At 52.5% G+C, this 12,908-nt stretch overlaps 1 protein-coding gene across 8 annotated transcripts in view; it reads right to left on the bottom strand.

Moving 5' to 3' along the window:
• VDR (vitamin D receptor) overlaps window positions 1-12,908 on the bottom strand; it is a 57,117-nt gene that overhangs the window by 19,368 nt on the left and 24,841 nt on the right. For 7 of the 8 annotated variants that reach the window (XR_004528984.2, XM_033866856.2, XM_033866858.2 and 4 more), the window contains one exon: window positions 3,601-3,731. Coding sequence is in view for 7 of the 8 variants with exons in the window: in XM_033866856.2 (XP_033722747.1) it covers window positions 3,601-3,731 (131 nt within the window). In the remaining variant the exon portion in view is untranslated. Of the gene's footprint in view, window positions 1-3,600; window positions 3,732-10,245; window positions 10,439-12,908 lie in introns of all 8 variants that reach the window. The other variant, XM_073788767.1, reaches the window with a different exon arrangement.

Here is a 12,908-nt window from a genome sequence, read left to right as displayed (position 1 = left end):
ATTAGGGAAACAGACATAAAATTTTCCCAAATGAATGACATTGACAATATCAGATTGGGAGATCTTCCTGATAGATAAATCAGTGGGAGATGCAGAGATACAAAGAAGCATAATGGGGAACTAATATTCAATCATTCAACACACATTTACTGAGTACCTACTATGTGCCAGGGGCTGTGCTCATGCTGGGCAGAAAAGATGTACATGTATAAAAACATTAAACGAGTTCACATGTGCAGGCCAGGTCTACAAGAGGCCAGAGCTCAACTGTAAAATGCCTTGGGCTCCAAGGACATCGAGTCAACCTGGACTCGAAGAGAGACAGAGTCTTCAGCGGGAACAAACTCTCTTCCGCCCGTCTCTTAGGGCCCCAGGCAGTGCCTGGAAATGCACAGTGGAGGCGCTCTGGCCCACTGAGGGGAGTGGGGAGAAAAGGGGAGGGGGCCGGAGGGGCTATGCTGGGGTGGAGCCCACAGGCTTGACCTTTGGAAACAGGCCTAGATTATTAGCTTTGGAGGCATGATATTTTAATTTCTCTGAATTTGCTCATCTATCACAAAAAATAAAAACAGAAGCATTTACATATTTAGGGATTGTTGTCAGACTTTAACAAGAAAGTACTAGTGCCCGACACTGGTACAGTAAGTGGTCAATAAACACTGGTTCCTACAGGCATCTCCTCAGCTTCTTCTGCCTCCTCTAAGAAACGGCCACCTCCCTGTCCCAACCAGAAAGGAGCCTGGGTTTGCAGCTCCCTTCAGAGGGAGCCCTGGGGTGCCCTGTGGTTTTACTAATGTTGACACTCAGCTGTCTCTAGGAGGCTAGGCCTTGGGGATGACAGCCAGCCTGGGTGATACACAAGCAGCTCTCCTAGGGGACCTGAGCTGGGGAGCTCCAGGCCCCCCAAAGCTTGGCTAACCTGAGGCAGGAAATAGAGCTCCTCCTGGAGGACCTTCCCTTTGGGGCAGTGGGAAGAAGAAGCCTCATGTTGGCCCAACATTTCTCTTACAAATGGAGCTCTGGGGCCCAGACCCCAAAACGCAGCTCTACCAGCCCATCCCTAACTCAGCACAGCTCCCTGCACTAGCCTGGCAAGAGTGGTGGGCACAGGGCTGCCCTGGGCATAGAGCAGGAGGGGGGCACGGGGCTCCGTCCGAGGGACTGAGGCTGAGATCAGGTTGGCTGAGGCACAAAGCTGACCAGGGGCTGGGGGTGGGCGTCCACTTCTGGATTGCTGGCCCCCCACCACGTGGTGTTCCTGGGGTGGAAGCACCCTGAAACACTCAAGGCCTGCTCATCACGGTGGGTGCAGTGCTCTCCACGGGGACCAGGAGGGATCCAGGAGGGATAAAGAGCTGGATTCTAGTCCCAACACGCCTTCTGACTCCAATCCTGGTGTTAATAGTTTTGCCTTTCTGGGTCTCAGATGATTTCTAAGTGTGCTTCCTGTTCTAAGCGGATGGAGCACCTCTTTTCTCCTGAGACAAAGGACAGGCACTTCCGGGACATCAGTGAGGCTGGCCCTGACCAGAACTCCTGCGGCAGCGCCTTACTGAGTTCCAGGTGTAACTCTGGGCCACTCTTGGTTGGCTGGAGCCTTAGAGCCATGGCCCCCTGCCCTGTGGAGGCTGTGTGCTCGGAGGGGGCAGGGGCAGGGGCGGCGCACACTGCTTCCTGTTTACGTCCAGCCTGGCACCTTGAACAGAGCAGGCTGCACTAAGCCAACGTGTGAGAAGCTCCACGAGGCACCCAGGCCTTGAGCCTCCATGACTCCAGGATAAACAGGAGTTGGGCGGGGCAGGGGACCCGGGCTAGGAGTGATCAGCGTGCCCAGGCCTGCATGCTCCCATGGGGGCGAGGAGGAACGATGGCCTGGAAGCTTCTTCCAGGGCTGCTGGCGTTGGCTGGGGAGCTGGTATCGGGAGTGAGGGGCCATGGCCCACCAGAAGGGAGCCTGTCAAAGCCCGAGGAGGCCTCACTGGGACCACCACTTGGCCTCTGTTTCCCAAAAACAGAGCATTTTTTCCCATCAAGGAAGAAATTTCCCATCCCCTCAGCCCTGTCCTGTGGCTTTTTCCTTGTTCCAGACACGTCTCCCCTGTACCTAACGTCTCCAATGCCCACCCCCCGCCCCCCAGAATTGGCCCCATGGCCAGGAGCGCCTCCAGGGGTGGCTGTATCTGAATGTCCCTCCTGAGACTCCTCAGGCCCATAGCTTAGCAGGGCACGGCCCCCATCCCAGGCCCTGGAAGGGATCAGGGTACAGTTCACAGACGGGGGTGAGCAAAAGGCACAGAGCAGGGAGTAGTGTGCCGAGGGCCCCCGTGACCAGGCCAGCCCAGTGCCCTTGCTTCCAGCCCAGGGGAGGGCCTGGCCAGCCCTTCCCAGGGTCTACTGAATTCAATGGGTACTCTGCTTACCAAGTAACTGGCACTAGAGCTCAAACGCAAAGTCCAGGGGTTATTTTTAGTTTAGCTTAGTTTTGTTTTGTTTTGGTCACGCCACACAGCATGTGGGATCTTAGTTCCCGACCAAGGATCCAACCCGCGCCCCCTGAGTTGGAAGCACGGAGTCTTAACCACTGGACCGCCAGAGAAGTCCCTAAGGGTTGTTTTTATTTTTTTGCGGTACGCGGGCCTCTCACTGTTGTGGCCTCTCCCGTTGCGGAGCACAGGCTCTGAGGCTCTGGACGCGCAGGCTCAGCAGCCACGGCTCACAGGCCCAGCCGCTCCACGGCGTGTGGGATCTTCCCGGACCGGGGCACGAACCCGTGTCCCCTGCATCGGCAGGCGGACTCCCAACCACTGCGCCACCAGGGAAGCCCCCCAAGGGTTGCTTTTAACAGTGGGTCAGAACCTGTTAACCTGCCACATTGGTCCTCTTCTGCAATGCCAGTGCTGGGCAGGAAGTCCTAGAGGATCGATCCTCTTTTTCAATCTGGACCTAGAGGGTCCTCCTAGAGTCTAGGGCTTCCCCTTACAGGATCTTTCCACCTAGTCCTGGACACCAGCCCTCGGATCTGCTCACTGGGCCAGAGTGGCTGGAAGGCTAGGGTGGGGCAGAACCCCCATGACAGCCAGGCTCTGAATGTTTCTCCTCTCCATCACTCCTGCCCCTCCCCACTCACAGCAGCCCTCTCTCCCAAACTCCAAAGAACCCTGGGGTCCTTGAACCTCATCCTTTCCCCGAAGGTCCTGGAAAGATGCTGCTGTAAGAATGGCGATGACGTCTTAGAGGAAGACAAACCTGGGGGGGCTCATGTAGGCAGTGCCCTGCCTGTCCCCCCTCACAGGCCTCGCACAGGACGGGCCCTTCCTGGGCCTGAGGACACACACACACACGCACACACACACACACACACACACACACACGGATCCTAAAAAGGCTGGCAGGACTCCTTGGGCCTTTGATCTTGGAGTTCCAGCCGCCCTGCCTGATGCTGCTGGTCCCACTCATGCCCGGACCCCCGACTCAGGCCCCAAATGCCGGCAGCTACAGAGGAAGGGCAAGAGGACATTGCTGGCCAAACCTGCATAAACGGCAGCCACCTTCCCCCTGACCGCGCCCTCGCCCCGCCCAGGCCCCGCCCCTGAAACTCACACTCCTTCATCATGCCGATGTCCACACAGCGCTTGAGCCGGCAGGCCTGGCAGTGGCGGCGGTTGTCCTTGGTGATGCGGCAGTCTCCGTTGAAGGGACAGGTGAACAGTGCCTTCCGCTTCATGCTCCGTCTGCGGAGAGAGCACAGACCCTCGGCTGGGTCACCTGCTTCCCAGCCCCTCGGCCCTGCCCTGTGGGAGAGTGGCCTGAGAGGGCTGTGATCAGGAGACCTGCCAATGCCCCCCCAACCCCCGACCCCGGGGCTCTATGTCTCCCAAGGAGGATGGCTGCCCAGCCCAGTCATTTCCTATTCTGCCCCCATCATTGGTTTTACTTACCTTTACAGTACTCTCCTCCTCCCTTTCTTTTTTTTTTTCTCCCTTTCTTTTTATTACACAGGAAATACGAGTGAATGAGCTAGCAAAAAAAAAAAAATTTAATACTGAAATCTGTAGAGTTGCCCTCACTGCCTTTAGTGCATTCATGAGAGGCGATGAAGCTGGTCTCAGCTTTATCTCTTTAAGTCTTCTAGAGTCAGAGATCTGTGACTAGAGCATCCCCGGTTCAGGGACAGACATGTGCACAGGTGCACAGAGAAGGGAGAAAGGGCCCAAACCATAGCTTCAGACACCCAGACGAGCTGCCCAGCAGGAGAAGCAGCCGCACGAGCAGGTGGGTGCCTCGAGGTCTGGCCTCGGCTTTCGGAAAGGTAGAGGAAGTTAAAGAGTTCTGTAAGAACAGAAAACTACCGAAGAGCTCTTAGCTCTTAGTTGGCACCCCCCGCTCCACCCCACAGCCTATGTAAGCTTGTGTGTGTGTGTGTGCACACGTGTGCGTGCGCACAGGCATGCCTGCAAGCCCAAAGGCTCATTTTCCTAATTCCGGCGTTCTCCCCTGCTCCCAGCCACGGCACATGGGACGCTCATGAGGCTGCGTAAAGGACAGCTCCCCAGAGGCTTCTCAGCATCTGTATCCTAGAGGTTCCTCTTACTCTCCCCAGCCCCAGCAAGGGGAGGCCCCAGTTCTTCTGCCCCAGGACAGGGGCCAGGATTTAGCTGGGGGAAGATGGTGGCAGAATCACTTTCTCTGTGAGCAGCAGCCTCTTTCAAGGAGCTGTGGAGGTGCCCAAGCCTTAGAAGCCAAGGTCCGGGCCCAACCCTTTCCCTCTCCTGGAGATAAGCTACTGATATCGTCTTCTCCAGTTGTCATATACTAGTTATGTTTTTGGTGAAAAAATGACTTATTGTTCACATTCACTGGAACACATATGATTTAGGACAAACACGTTCATCAGTCGACATGGACATACGGGGACCAAACCAACTTGACCCATGGGAGAGGGGAGAAGAGACTAGAGGAACAGGAAGTCATAGGTAGTCAGACTCTAAGACCCTTAGGGCACCCCTCATTTTATGGATAGGACCCCTGAGGTGAAGAGGCTTACTTGAGGCGATTTAGCAAAGAGTTGAGGCTCCCAAGTTGGGACCTCAGGAATGTGAGGCTCAGCTTTTAGCTTCCTGGATTGGACATACCGTTTCATACCCAGAAACTCAAGGAGCTCGATGAAGCTGAGCTCACAGGCGAACGGCTTCAGGCAGCTGGCCCTTGAGCACAGCTCAAGGCAAAGGACACCCAGTGGTCTGGGAAGCAGGTGCTGTTGGCTTTGGACCTCGGCCCTGGTACCCTCCCATCACAACCCTCACACCCAAGGGGTCACCAGCAGACTGGGCAATACGGGGAAGTGGAGGAGTGCTAGCTATTCGGGTGGTTTGGCCCCCAGTCCAGCCCACTGAAGGCCGTGTCCTGCCCTTGCAGTGACTCCTCAGGGAGAGACTGTATCCCAGGCTCTTGCCTATGGAAACAGAAAGCCTTTTTTCCTTGTGCTTCCATACGTTTACCGCAGCTTCCCAGAGGAACGGAAGGACATAGAAGCACCTTGCTTAACCTGAAATGAGATACTGTCACCACCACAGGGCACATCGATCTGTTCCCGGACATGAGATTGGCTCCCCTTTTACTCCCTTCTCTCCTTCCCACCTGTTATACCCCAAATGCTCGGGCCCCAGAATGCCCATAATTCTCTAACCCTACTCAAGGACCAGAAGTTTCTAATTAGAGCAAACTCTCATTTCCTTTTTTTTTTTTTTAAACAACCACACATTTAGCCTGGGGGCTGAACTGAGGGGCTGCTCTGTCCTCCTACCCACTGTCCTGTCTGGCTCAGAGGTCACCCTGTTCATTCTCTAGGGCCACGGGCACCAAGGAGAGCACACATCACGGCACCTCTAGACACATGAGCCAAAGCCTCTCACATCCCTGCGCTGGGGGCTGAGAGCTTCCCGAGGCCCCAGGAGGGAGGGGGCCCCAGCGTCCTTTCGAGGCCCGGCTGTCCTTCCTCAGGCTCTACGGGGCCTGCCCCTTGCCCCTCACCAGTGCGCACCTCCCCCAGCTGCAAATTTGCTTGGAAAAAGATTTTGGAACTTCACTCTCTTTCTCTTATCTTTCTCATATTGTAAATCTGAAGCCTGACCCAGGCTTCCACACACAGGAGAGTGGAAGATAGCTGCTCAGCCCAACCTTGTCTGACAGCAGTGGATTCCAGAGAGGCTGGGGTGGGAACCCAGAGGATGCAGAGCCGGGTTAAGAGAAAATACTGGGGGAGGGGGACCAGTGTCCTTACTTTCAACCTTATATTAGGAGTATGAAGCCCAACAGGATTGAGATTGAAAGAGGAGGAGGACCAAGACCATGACAAGGAGGGAGAGATGGAGAGAAAGGGGGTGGTGGAAGGGGGAGAGAAGAAAGGAGGGAAGGAGGGAGGGAGGGAGAGACAGGGGGAGAGAGAAAGGGACAGAGACAGAGAGGGAAGGATGGAAGGAAGGAAAGGAGAAAGGGAGGGAGGGAGGAAGAAAGATGTTAGAAATTCTACTGGCCAGGCTCACAGCAGCGCTCAGACGGGTGGTAAGAACGCAGCCTGTGGTTGTCACCCGTTGCCACACCTTCTCCTGAAGCCCACCAGCCCTGTACTGTGTCTGCACATTATTTGAGCAAAGCGGAAAGCAGCCTATAAACACATGGAGCTCTGAAGTTACTATTACGAAAGCAAACAGTAACCAGCTCTTCCGTGGCTCCTCTACAGACAGAATCAGAGGCAAGTGCTGGCCAGTGGCTGGGAAGACGGAGGCTGCACATCACGGACAACGTCGTCATGCTCTGGGTTGTGGGGTCAGCCCTTGGGGCAGGGAAAGCTCTCTCACCAACTCCAGCAGTCAGACCCAGGCCCTTCCCGGAGCCTGGGCTCTGGGGCCAGCCTTTCTGGCTTGTCTGGCCCAGCATGGCTGTTTGGCAGGACACAGTTTCCCTGGTCTCTGAAGCCCAGTTCTTCCGCGTCCTCCCGCCTTCTAAGGGCACTTGCACGCATGTGGCTGTCAGCTAGCCTCTGCCCACGAGGACTCAGGGCAGCCAGACTGGCCAGGCCTGGCTCTGTGCTTTGTCCTGAAGATCCGTGCCCTGCCCTACCTTCCTCCTAACACTAATGGTCTGGGAGCTGGTTTGGTTTTGAGAAACAGGAGCCTTGGGTTTCCAAGGGAGCCCATTTCCTCAGCAGCGCTCGCAGCCTGGACCCTGTCATTTTCTGGATGGTTGGCAATTATACCCCAGCTCAGGAAGGGGGGGCTGGTTAGGGGTGGTGCAACCAGGCTAAATATAGACGTAGTTTCTAGAAAGCCAGGGTGAGAAAGGACATTGACGGATTCTTGCACCAGAGACCAACTCATCAAAACATGAGACAAGCAGCTCACAAAAGCATCGAGCGCCTGGGGCCAGGGTCTCGGACCTGGGAGAGGAGGGTCCTTTTTCAGTAGGTAACCCCTGACAGCAGAGACACACCTTGTAAAACCCAAAACTGGGGCCAAATACTAGCTCTGAGCTTTGTCTCCACTGCAGCTCTAGTGTCACAGAAATCCCAGAGCCCAGTCGAGATGCAGATGTCTTACAGAGCTCCTGATATGAAAGGCCTGCCTGTGTGGTCTGATAATGAGACCCACTGGGTCTCATTTGTGTGTGGTGACATCAAGGGGTTCTCAGCAGGTGGGTTAAAAAAGAAAAACCAACTTTAAGGGAAGGTAGGTTAGCACTGGTAAAGAGCGCAGGCCTCTTTTGTGGAGGGCAATTTGGCAATACAGGCATACATTGAGACATCGCAGGTTTGGTTCCAGACCCCCGCAATAAAGCCAATATCGCAATAGAGCGTGTCACGCAAATTTTTGGTTTCCCAGTGCATATAAAAGTGATGTTTACACGATATTGTGATCTATTAAGTGTGTAGTAGCATTACATCTACAAAAACAATGAATACACTTTAATCAAAAAATACTTTATCATTAAAAACTGTTAATTATCATCTGACAATGCAGGGTTGCCACAAACCTTCAATTTGTAAAAAACACAGTATCTGCAAAGGTATGCCTGTATCTACCAATATATAACGTGCACAGAGCCTTTCACACAGTAAAGCCACTTCCAGGAATTCATCCTGTGGGTAGGGACCTGAGAGTTGGGTTGAGAAGGAGACTTATTTTTCACTTATGTTCCCTTTTGAACTGTCTACATCTTTTTAAAAAAAACCATTCACAGGCATTACTTAACCAGACAAAAAACAAAAACAAAAAACCCCACCCTTTATAGCTATTTTAAAAATTTAAATGAAAAACAGACTTTGGTTAGATGGATCTGTTTGGGTTTAAACTCTAATGTACAACCTTGCGTAAGTTACTTAATCTCCCCATGGCCATGCCTCAGTTTCCACATCTGTAAAATGGAAACAACCCTACAGAGCGGGTTGCTGTAAGGATTAAATAAAGGAAGCAGGATCTGGTACAAAGTAAGCACTAAATAAAGGGAAAGGAGAGAAGCTGGCAGGGAGGGGCAGTGGGAGCTGAAGGGTGGCCGAAGAAAGCAGTGAGAATCCGAGACCCTGGAAGCAAAGAGCACATCTCACACCAACGCCTGGGGTGCCTGGTGTGGGGCTCTGCAGGCAGAGAAACTCGAAACGTACCGTTGCTTCATGTGTTGTTGCACCTGATGTCTAGACCCACAGTCTTTGTGTGAGTTACAGCGAGCAATGTCCAGTTTCTCAGAGCACCAACCAGGTCTCACAGAGTCCTTGACTGACATGAAGGTCTCTAGAGCCCCTGGACCAGCCCTTCCTTTCTCATACCTGATATTTAACTCCCATTTGGGGACCTTTAATCAGAGACCCTTGCTGACACACAAAGTCACACGTGTTCCAGGTTCCACGATAGCGGAGAGGAAAGGACTGTCTGTTCTCAGAAACTCAGACACTACAAAGGGACAGTGATAATAGGTACCACTTATTGAGAGCCTTCTCTGCCAGTACTTTACATATTCTCTCCCATGCTCTCAACAACCTATTAGGATAGGTATTATCCCTATTTTACAGGTGGTACAAAAAGGCAATGGAAAGCTAAACAATTTGCTTAATGTCACACAGCTAAAAAGTGTAAAAGCTGAGATTAGAATCAAGATCTGTTTGATTCCAAAGCCTCTGATATTCTTACATGATATGGTCCTTATCACGAATCCACCATATCTCAGTCCAAGCCAGAGCAGCCGTCAAAAGTACGCCCTCCAAAGTCCACGAGCAGGAAGCAGGGGCTGCTTGAAGGACTTCTGTAGGACACAGAAGCCACTGGGATAGAGGCAGGATCTGAGGTGGGCGGGTTGGAAGTAGGGGATAGCATATGGCCATCCTCTCCACTGGCACCTCTACTGCCATCGCACGGAGAGGATTCCCAGTGTGTGTCGAGAGGGAATTCACACCAGTGAGCCCTGAGGAGAGTGCTGGCTTCCTAAGGAAATAAAACACTGACCAGAAAGAGATGTGCCCTCTCCCTCATGTCCACGTAGCTGCCTTTCTTTTGTTTTTTTTTTTTGCGGTACGTGGGCCTCTCACTGCTGTGGCCTCTCCCGTTGCGGAGCACAGGCTCCAGACGCGCAGGTTCAGCGGCCATGGCTCACGGGCCCAGCCGCTCCGCGGCATGTGGGATCTTCCCGGACCGGGGCACGAACCCGTGTCCCCTGCATCGGCAGGCGGACTCCCAACCACTGCGCCACCAGGGAAGCGCAGCTGCCTTTCTTGACACCTCCAGTGGCGTTCCCTCTCCAGCTACTCTGGCCTCCTCCCCCGAAGCTTCCAAACATCACTCATAGCTGATCCACAGCTGACCCCCTCATTCTCTTCCGTTCACATCTTTGAGCAGCTATGGAGAGAGGCCAGATGCCAGCTGGCCTGGACAAAGTTCTCTCCAGCAACACCAACCTCTTGGTGACTCATTCACTGTGCCCACAGAACGCCCCAAACGACCACCCCTCCCCTCTCTATTTACTCTACTGCCTTTTAGCACTTTGAGTCGCTGGACACCTGCCCCGTTGCTCTGCTCCCTTCACAGCACAGCTCCTGCAAATATTGTCAGGATGAACTTCCTGAAAGCCAGAACACTCCTCACGTTCCTGGATCCTCACCAGCCTGTGCTCCCCAAGGCCCGTCATCAACAAGGTCCCTGAGAACCTTGGGGCTCACAAACAAGAAGGCATTTCTCCACACTGTCTTTGTTGGCTTGGTACCTGCTGCACATGTCAGCTTCACGGTGTCCTGAGGAGGAGGGAGACGACGTACAGAGGCGAGCAGTGATCTGTTTCTCAACCTTGCCTTCCAAGTCCACCTCTTAAACGTCGCCAGTATTCTTCATTCTCTTCATCAAAAGGGTCTTTCTGATTTTTCTTCTCTGTCCTTTACACCTTTCCCTTATATCAAGATCTGGACAAAGCCATTCATGATCAGAGATTCATCCACATCCATAGATCATCACTATATATATATGTGTGTGTGAGGAACTGGCCGGCAACAGTCTCTAATGTCTGACCATGGATCAACAGAACTGACCAACCCCCATAATCACACTTCGGTTTGATTATGAGTCTTGGACCTGCTGGGATGACCAGAGCTCTACCTTCTAGAGCGGTTTAGCTTGACTTAGAAGTCAACCAAACACGAAATGGTCAAATGGGCTTATACCCCAGGGCTTAGAAAATAGCCAGTGACCCAACACCAGAGTAATGCTCTTGCCTTGAGAACTGCTACCGTAGGGTTGAGTGAGCTCCTTGAGAGCAAGGACTTGTGTTATCTTTGTGTTCTCAAGGATGTGGTACCCGACACAGAGAAGTACCTCCCACTGACAGAGGCCTTCCTTCCCAGGATCAGGATTTCACAAACAGATACAAGTGACAATGGAATTCTCAAACAACTATTTGAAATAGACTAAAGTGGAAGAATATCAAACAGAATTTGTATGAAGCAAAGGAGGAGAAGTAGGGGAAGGGAGGGGAAAGAAGAGAAGACATTACATATAGACAGTCTATTCTTGTTATTTGAGGTAGTTATGTTCTATCAAGCAAATATTGAACCATCAGCAAATATTGAACCATCGCTCCTAAGAGAACACGGGTTAGGTTCCTGAGAGCTTCTGGTCACAACGTTTTCATCAATCCCTCAGTACATAACTTTGTTTCATGTGTGTTATCTGTTTAAAGGCACCTCATTTAATACATATTGTTGATTCATTAATGTTGAACTCACAGCCAACAGCACTATAGCCCACGTCTGAACAAAGCTTGTCTAACACGTCTTTTCTCTGCGAGGCAACTTGTAGCTTTCCTGTGCTTAGGAACACTGGACAGAATTTCAGCACCAGGCTTGGGTGCCATCTTGAACGGTGAAATCACCACCAGGTACAAAAATGCAAAAAGGGTGGCACTAAATAGACCAAGAAAAAGACACTTGTTTACAGCGTGAGAGCCAAGGCAGAGGCAGGATGTCTTGCGTGGCCTCAGCTGGGAACCTGCGCATCGGGAGACTCGAAGTTTTCTCCACTCTGCACGTGTCCACAAATGAGCACAGAAGGGCTGCAAGTATTGATTTGGGGACTACAAGTAAATTTTAGCAGGTAGTCAAATTTGCAGATACGGACTCCACAGACAGTGAAGATCAACGGTGCGTGCATGCGTGTGTGCGTGTATTTATAAAACAAAATTCAAGCCAAACAACAGAGATGTTGGCTTTTCAGAAAGTGCAGCCTGGCTCAGTCATCAAGGCAGAGATAGTGAAGATATAAGGTAGACCGAGGACAGGGTAACAAGATAAAAGCAGCCTGCTGCCGGTAATGCCAGGCCTTGCAGGCGGGGGGTGTGGCCAGCAGCCAGCAGCAGAACTCTGAGGCATCTCAGAGAGAGGGGCTAAGGCTGGGTTACGGTAGCGTAATGTGCCCACGTGCAGCGAGCCACACTGCTGGTCCGTGGTGCCCTGGAGGTGCAAACCTGCCGTCCCTGTCCTTTTGGCATCACCTGGCTCTGGACATGAGGGAGACTGTCCTCCCTCCACTCGGATGCCTAATGGGTCTGTCCCAAGGATTCACCACCTAGTGGTGTGTCTGAGGGCAGCAAGCCCAGGTGCGCAGGGGTCAGAGCTACTCTAGTGAGGAACTCCCACATGTCATAATCCAATAAGCAGCCACCTAAGAGTCCCATCTCTCAGAGCAGAGCCCCAGTGGGTGGTGACCTGGAAAGAGAGGGGATTTGGGGTGGGGTCCATGAATCAACCAAACAGCCCTGAGAGCCGCTGGAGACGTTTGGGTTACAGATTGACGAGATATGACCTTTGTCTGGGTCTCCATGTCCCTAGCTCCTAGTCCAGTGCTCGGATCACAGTTGCTCATTAAAATCTGGGAGGCAGTGTGTGAAAGAGAAAACAAAAGGAGGGTGGATGGCTGGAGAGACTTCTGTTTATTAGGACAAGGTTCCACAAAGGACATCAGTATTGACCCATCAGGCTCAAATATGTATATATTTCTACTGTGCTTTGTTTCTCAAAACACCTTTGTATATGTTATTTCATTAATCCTCCGTTTATTCTATATACTAGAGGGGTCGGGGTAACTGAAACATAGAGAAGTCGAGAGATTTGAGCAAAGACAGACAATTAATTAACGGCACGGTAGCACTACAGCCCACACATTTCTGCCTGGTTTTAAGATGCGAAACAGGCCCTGAAGCGAGCACCCAGACCCCTTCTCCATTTTCACTCTGAAGGCAGCTCCCCCATCCCCAGGCCCTGGCAGCAAAGGGTCCAGGTGGCACCTGGGACACAAGGCCTGGGCTCGGAAAGGCCCACCCTGCAGAAAGCACGGGCTTCAGACCAGAGGAACAAGAGTCGTGGCAACAGGACCTGGAAC

This window comes from Tursiops truncatus, chromosome 11, assembly GCF_011762595.2.
Source record: "Tursiops truncatus isolate mTurTru1 chromosome 11, mTurTru1.mat.Y, whole genome shotgun sequence".
In the NCBI taxonomy this organism is placed as follows: domain Eukaryota; kingdom Metazoa; phylum Chordata; class Mammalia; order Artiodactyla; family Delphinidae; genus Tursiops; species Tursiops truncatus.
Note: the sequence above shows the minus strand (reverse complement) of the source record. Positions and strands in the feature narration are given on the sequence as shown.